Genomic DNA, 7,570 nt, shown 5'->3' with positions numbered 1-7,570 from the left:
AACGTGACACCACACTGAAACTCTGCACCTCTGTAACCCCACACTCACTGGCCTACACCACCACTACACACTTTACTGATTATAATATCACGGTTCAGTCCTCTGAACACACGCATCTAAAAGCAAGCCATCACTGACACAATCTCATGATGACCAGTGCTACTGACTGTGACAGGGCCACGCACGTACACAACCTGGCGGTGCCAAATGGTCACTGTTGATGTAAGTAAGGTGAATTGTTCACCCGTTGTTGATTTAAGCCATACCTGTTTGTTCATACATGTTTACATCACTTTACTGAAACGTGAGAATACACTGGATGTCTTTCTATTGATCAGTGATGTATGATCACTGATTTCTAGCGTTTAATGAGGTTGCACTTAATCAGATTCCTGAAGTATTGTAATTTGAATCGGATCAAATTTGGTGATTAGGAAAAGTTCCTGATTGTCGTCCTTTTCTACATCCGACTTTGATGTAAGTTATAATAAGAAGTTAGATAAGAAATGAACTCATTCTGAGCCGTGGGGATCTTGCAGGTCTTTACCAAAGTTTAGTCCAACATGTCATTTAAAACACTGAGACCGCAATGAGGCTTTCTTACTTCGTATAACGTTTATAAAAGAGTGCTTAAGTGCTTAAATCTTGCTGATGGTTCCTTTTTACCGAAATACTGTTTAATGTTCAACATCACTAATCTGTGGCCCCACATTAACATTTAATTAGGTGTTCCAGATCTTGTTAGAGATCGTGTTGCCAGGTGTTGGTGCGTCAGGGACCACAGACAGACAGATGATAGCCTGTAATTATACAAGGCTTACCACACTGGTCGCATCCATCCACGTTACAGCTAACTGCAGGCAGAAACCGATACTGCTGTGAAAGTCAGAGGTCACTGTGTGATATGAGGAAGAGTTTTAAAGGGACGCTTGTTATAAGAAGTTATTCTGGGTGCGAGGAGTGTGTGTGTGTGTCACTGGTGGTAAATGTTCGTATTCGCGTTGAAGTCTGGATGCTGGTTTAAAGATGAATGCATTCTTTTAGACTTTGGTTGTTAATCTTGACTGGAGGTCACAGAAATCTCACGAGAGCTCTGACACAGAATCAGTTTCTTGTTTGTAGGCTCCTGGCTCGCTGCCTTGCCCTCCAGTGTGTAATGGCATAAACACTGAATTGTGTTCAGTAACAGAACTGAAAGCAGCGATTCAAGTATTGAAGAGCTTAAGAGATTTGGCTTCCTGAACTTTAAAGTCTTTAAAGATATTTGCTCTTTGTCTCAGCAAAGAAGCAAAGAAAACCCAGTTTGCTCATTTCTTTGCTCTGAACGTTTAGCAGCTGAGGAGCAGCCAGGTGTCCGTCCGTTTTCCTTCCTGTACGTGGAGCGTTTTAAATGTCCTTCCCACAACAAGTCCGTGTAGTGTTTTGTAAAGTATTTGTTGGCATCTTGTTGAAAGACTGATCACTGTAATGAAGGGAAACTCCACTTTACTTTTGTACCTGAGAGTTTTAGAAGTATAGTAGCTGAGTTATATCTAGATTTTTATTGAATAGAGAATGAAGGGTGTAAATGGTAGATTTTATTTTCTGTAAGTAAATTGCCTTCTCTTGATGTCCGGCCAAAAGAATTGTTACAAGGTCAAACTGAACACAGTAGGCTGAATATGAGTGAACAAATCTCCTTTGTTACTTAGGCTCGTAGTCTTTAAATGTGTCCTGTATTAATTTATTGGAAATGAAGTGTGGCCTGCGTGAGCTCATCTGAACGTCTTGATCCTGTTGAAATGAAGTGAATTGTGTGGTCTGACTCCAGGCCCAAATCAAGGCAGCTTGTTCTAAAACATTTTTCTTTATCTTCTGACAGATGAATCTGTGATTGTGTGTAATTATTTCAATGAAATGTCTCATGTAAATAAATTGTTTTTAATAACACATCTTGACTTCTTTACAACACAAGGAACCAGCCTTACAAACGAGAAAACTGCAATTAAAATGTCAAACTGAGGCTATAGCCCTGAGCTCTTAGGCACTGCTCAATCCAATAAACATATAAAAAATAACTTTACAACAAATATGATCTCTTATGAAATACTTTAAAACACTATAAATGAACATGTTGAACGAAATAAATACATACACACGTCGAAGTGTCTCTATTACAAACTACTTCAGACAATAAAACTAAACGCAAACGTGACACTTTAAGTCAACAAATCAAAAAGAAAATACTTGTAACTGGCTTCAAAAGTTAGGAGCAGACTGGTCCAGTTGCACACAGACACACAGGTCCTGCATCAGTCTACTGTGAGCTGGGACAACAGCAGCTGCTGCAGGCAGTCTGTAGCACTGCAGCTAGACGGCTCGTCTTTGCCCAGAAACAAAAGCCTGTGATATGTGGCCTGAGGGACCTCGCATATGATCCTGAAACATGAACACACACTGAGGGACATGGCTCAAAGATGATCAGCTGCTTTATACTTGACATTTTCCTGAAAAGGAGGAAAAAGAAATGGAGCCTACCAGTCGCTTATATTCTCTGCGTCTGGGTCAGGGTTCACCTGCACCCACTGACCGATGGACCACATCCTCACCACCTTACTGTGACAAGAAACTCCGGAGTTATCCCGGTCGACCTCTGCGTGCGCATTGGGAATATCCTCGTAGCACAGGAAGTAACTTGAAGGAGTAAGAAAACAGCTTGACGGTTAAACACCAATAAACGAGCGAGGAGACTCTGCAGGAAACGATGAAAATAAATAGAGCCTCACTAGTCTGTGTCATCGACTGTTCCCGCCTCTCTGCCCTCACACTCCCTCGTCTGCTCTTCATCATCCTGCTGCTGCCCCTGGCGGAGTCTCTCCACGTTCCAGCGCATACGTTTATACAGTCCAGTGTCGACACGGGCCAGGTACGGCATCGGCCTGCAGTAGCGGAAAATGGTCAGCCTCAGTCGGCCGAGGTCAATCTGTCCGATGCAGAAGTGAGACATGCTGGGAACGAAAACCAGTTAGATGGTGGATAAATGAAAATAAATGGTTTTATTAGGAGCAACACTCATAAAATCGGATGATGCCCATGTGTTTATACAGGCATGCAAACTGGTCAGGGGTCAAAAAGGTGAGAAGAGTGTGAAGAGGGAAATGGCCACGAACATCCCCCCCCCCCCCCCCCCCCCCCTTGGTAAACAGAGATTTACAAAGACAACAGACTACAAATTCACTAATTTTTACCAAAAAAAAAACTTTTGAAACTGTTTTTCCTCGGGCCTGAAGGGCATATTTCACTGCCGGGCCTTTATTTTACTCAAGCACATCGCGGTCCAGGCCTTTATTGGAAGGAGGCCAGAATTAGAGGCAGGCCTTAATTTCTATTTGAGCAAAACGAACTACGAGTAGAATGAATAAAAACAAGATTTTGTGTCTATTTGAACCTATAAAATACTAGGTTCATTTATTGAAAACGTACCGTTACCATAACATGGTATGCATACAGAATATTAACAACAAATGAGCGGCGCGACGCGGTCGGAGCGCACTGAGGACAGTGAGTCCGCTGCCGGTCGGCAGTCGCGCCGGGAGCGAGTGGGACCCGTCCCTCCCCGCACGGAGAGAGGGCGCAGTGAGCACTGATTCCACGACCCCAGGGACCCCAAGTGAGATGCGGGGGGTCGCTGTAAAGCTCGCGGCCGGAGCCGACGAGCCACCTTCGCCCCGAGCACTTCCAGGTCGACCCAGAGCCGGTCGCGGCGCACCGCCACGGAGGAAATGCGCCCGGCGGGGGCCGGCCGACGCCGGGGAGAGGTCCCGCTGAGGGGATCCTCCCACACCGTGCCGCCGAAACCCTGACCCGCCGAGATGACCGGCCTTTATTTACCTCCGCTGACAGCGAGACCGGCAAATGTTGGAGACCCGGCCGCTAATGGAATACAGGCCAATATTAGAGGATTTACGGTATATAGAACATTATATTATTATATTATTAAAATATATTAAAATAAAAGTCAACGAGTAGGCTACCCCCCCCCCCCCCCCCCCCCAAATATTTTCTCCTCGGATTTGCACGAATCACATAAGTCACCCAATTTGGATTGAAAACGGCGAATTTCGCCGAAAGGTGAGGAGTTTGCATGCCTGTTATAATGTGGGCACTGCAGAGACTCAGGTTGATGACATGCTTGTGAAACTACACTTCCAGACTCAAAAAACTATTACTTGATGACGTTTACTAGCACAAAGTACAGGAGAAATAAAATACTTGGATGATCTACATAAAAATGTCTCCTTAGTACAAACGATCTGATTATGAAAACATTGTGTTCTGTTATGTCGTCTTAGACTTTATTTTTTGTTGCTTTTTCTAACAAAAGAGAAATTGGACAAAATAACAAAATAGAGCTGAAACCCTGAGGGAGAACAACACAAACGACCAGACAAACATGCAACAGTATGCAGACCGGGATGACAGAACTGTACCGTGTGACTCTGTGCGAGTTTGTACCTGGTAGGCTCGGCCTCGTCCAAGCTGAGGAGACTGTAGCTGGAGTAGGTCAACACCAGCTGCTCCAACCTTTCACACAGCTGCTGAGAGAAGTCCAACAGCTGCGCACACACAACAGAGGTTCGGGCTCAAGTTGTGGCACTTAAACCAGGATGTTTTCATACGCTGAACACAAATGGCTTCTGATTCAGCTGCAGATATGACTCTGCCGGGAATAACCAATCTAAATAGATTACAATCAACTGACCACATTAGCAAATCACCAAGAACGTGTTTATTTCTTAGTGTTACATGCATCACATCTGCACAAAATCCCATCCAGTGATTTCTGAGCCTGCTGCTTCCAGTCAGAAATTCTTCTTACTCCTGATGGATCTACAATGTCATTGTGGAGCCATCACATTTAGTTCACATCTAGTTTCTAACTTCTCTTCTGTGCCGGTGCCACTTGGCTGAACTACAAAAATATGGTTCACTGAGGTTAGATAAGAGAATTAATATCACTAAAGGTGAATGGATCTGGGTGCTTTGCCAAGTGGAAACTGGATCCAAAAGAAAGTAACTCCAAAATTAGTTCCAAAACCAAATAAACACAAAACCCTCAAGTGACATTATGTGATTTTGGTGAAAACTTTTACCATTGTGTGAATGTCCATGGGCAGACGGGTGTGCTGGGTCACAACGCTCCTAGCTGTGGATTCCAGATGGTTAAAGTAAGGCTGACAGGTGTACAGGAAGCTCAGCACTGCAGCAGCAAGAGGCTCTCGCTCTAGAAAGCCTTGTCTGGTGGAGGAGAGAAACAAAAAGGAGAGAAACAGACATCACACAACAGCACACAGTTCAAATCAGTGCATCAAGAAGAGACTGGGACAGACCCGTTGACAAGGCAGCCCTGTAAGTCATCTGCTTTGCTCATGAGGAACTGGAGCTGCCGCTGTATGGACTGGATGCTGATCTCCAGCCGCCTGACCTCCATGCACATGCAGGGCACACGCTCACCACAGGGTGGCGCCAGAGCAACGTCAGCCAAAAACAACAGCGGCTCATCCGCCTCTGAAACACAAATGAATTAAAATTATAAACACAAAAAAAAGTAAGATAATGATTCTATTACTTAATTGTATCTATTGACGGTAAATATTCTATCACATGCATAGCATTCGTGCACGGAGAGTCATGGCCACTGAAACGAAGCTGTAGCATCAAAAATAAATACCGAAAAATGCGAGAATTTGGGTAAAACACGCTAGAAATTGAAAGCCACATTTTCAAAGCTTGCAGGGCATGTTATTTGACCTCGCCGGCTGGAGTTTTGAAAGTTTTCCGTGCAGTTTGACGTCCCAGCGCTTACATCCTCCTGCAGCATGCCCTCGAAAGGATGCGGTCCTGATGGTGACTTTTCGAGCAGGACTTCAACCTGAACTTCAATATCTGTCATGTTGTCTGCTGAAGGTAAGTTGAGATTTGTTAAGAAATCCGTTGAAAAAAAATGACTAAGATGAATAAATAACTAAATAAGCATGTATTAACTTTTTGCTAAATCGCAATTATGCTAACGAGCCAGCAAACTGTCGCGATATCTAGCAATACACCTATGTCTTACCATCAGAAAAGAACAAAAGTACGTTTATACAATTCAACTAGTTGTTTTCTTAACAAATTAATATATGTACGCTGTAGTAAGTTGATTATAACGTTTAACAAGTACTAACTATGTCTTTGCTATGCTAGCTACGTGACTTACACCGTTAGCTTTTTCTTCCTCGTTGGCCTCTTGTCAAAGGTCAAAGGTCATTGCTAAGAAAAGAAAAAAACTTTTTTTGTTTTTACTTTTTGCTTTCATGTGTAGTCTTTATTACAAATAAGTAAATATAATAAAATTACTTTTTGTTTCAGTCATTTCAATAACCGAATAGTTGTCAAGCAAAAGTGAACATTCTCATTTTTTCTGTTTTAATAACACTGTGAAATTAGCCTTCTTGAGTTTAGCACAGTATTTTTGTGAAAAAGCCTCTAAAAGGAAATGTGATACTGGTCCCATATGTTGCAAAACACCGAAAAAAACATCCTCCACACTGAGAAGAAGAAGAATTCTAAACAAAATGCATTTTCTAGACAACAGGACAAAAAGATCTGCGTGACATTCTGAACAATATATTAAGCAGTTGTCATCAATCATGAGTCATTGCTGCCTTCTCAGCACTTGAGTCTCTTCTGACTGTAAATGACTCAGCTGTATTCATTTAATGGCCAGTCGGGAGTGTGCAGATTTTCATGTCATTTATATATGGGATATCACGTGCGTATCCTGGAGTGTCAGGTTTCTCTGGTCCTGCATCCTTCGTATCTTCCATGCAGGCAAATTTTCAGTTTGCAAATCAGTTATGCAAATGTGGGTCAGTTCATCTTTGTCCAATCCACCAACACTTTCGCACCGAAGTGACTCCCAACCCTATCATCAGCGTTTCTTTCTCTCTCCCACACACATAAATAAAATTAAACGTATTATTGCAAAGCACATGTTTTGTAATACTAATTATGAGAAGAAGAAAATTAAGCTACTGATGAAATAACTTCTGAGACAAAAATGCGCTTTTGTCCTATGCCGCAAAGTAGAATAAACTTGTAAAATGGTAAATAGTTGGTAAATCGAAGCAGATTTTCTCAAGTACTTAAGTATAAGTTTGATCCATTGTGTTTTTATGGAATATTCCTTTTTGATACTGTAATTTGAACTTATACATTTATGCATTTACCGACAGCAATTCTCCTACTACTTGGGACTTTGCAAGTAGTCTCTTGAATTTAATAGACATTCATTGTTCCCAGAAGATGAATCCTGACTGTCTTGGTGTCTTTATATATATATATATATATAATTTTTTTGTGAAATGTGTTGACAAATACAGTATATGATTGCTAAAGCCATTTTTAAGAACAAAACAACAGTATTTTTGAGTCAGCTCCAGATTATATTTCTTGCTAATTATTAGCAAATTTTAATATGCTAAACAATGGTAAACAAGGTTCAGCACCAACATGTTTTGAATGTGACAGCATGCTGATGTTTGCATTA

General features: G+C 42.0%; 1 protein-coding gene across 1 annotated transcript; it reads right to left on the bottom strand.

Annotated features, from left to right (window-relative positions):
• Positions 1-1,944: 1,944 nt before the first annotated feature.
• On the bottom strand, positions 1,945-5,932 carry cUnh19orf67 (chromosome Un C19orf67 homolog; the record flags this gene model as incomplete). Its single annotated transcript, XM_084554345.1, has 7 exons — positions 1,945-2,418; positions 2,518-2,673; positions 2,766-2,987; positions 4,495-4,595; positions 5,133-5,286; positions 5,370-5,547; positions 5,791-5,932. The coding sequence occupies 7 exons, from the start codon at positions 5,930-5,932 to the stop codon at positions 2,292-2,294; spliced, it is 1,080 nt and encodes a 359-aa protein (XP_084410471.1). The 3' UTR covers positions 1,945-2,291.
• Between the last annotated feature and the right edge of the window lie 1,638 nt (positions 5,933-7,570).

The sequence above is a fragment of the Chelon labrosus genome (genome assembly GCF_963514085.1).
Source record: "Chelon labrosus genome assembly, chromosome: 2".
NCBI lineage: Eukaryota > Metazoa > Chordata > Actinopteri > Mugiliformes > Mugilidae > Chelon > Chelon labrosus.
The sequence above is the reverse complement of the archived record's forward strand: the minus strand, read 5'-3'. Positions and strand labels throughout refer to the sequence as shown.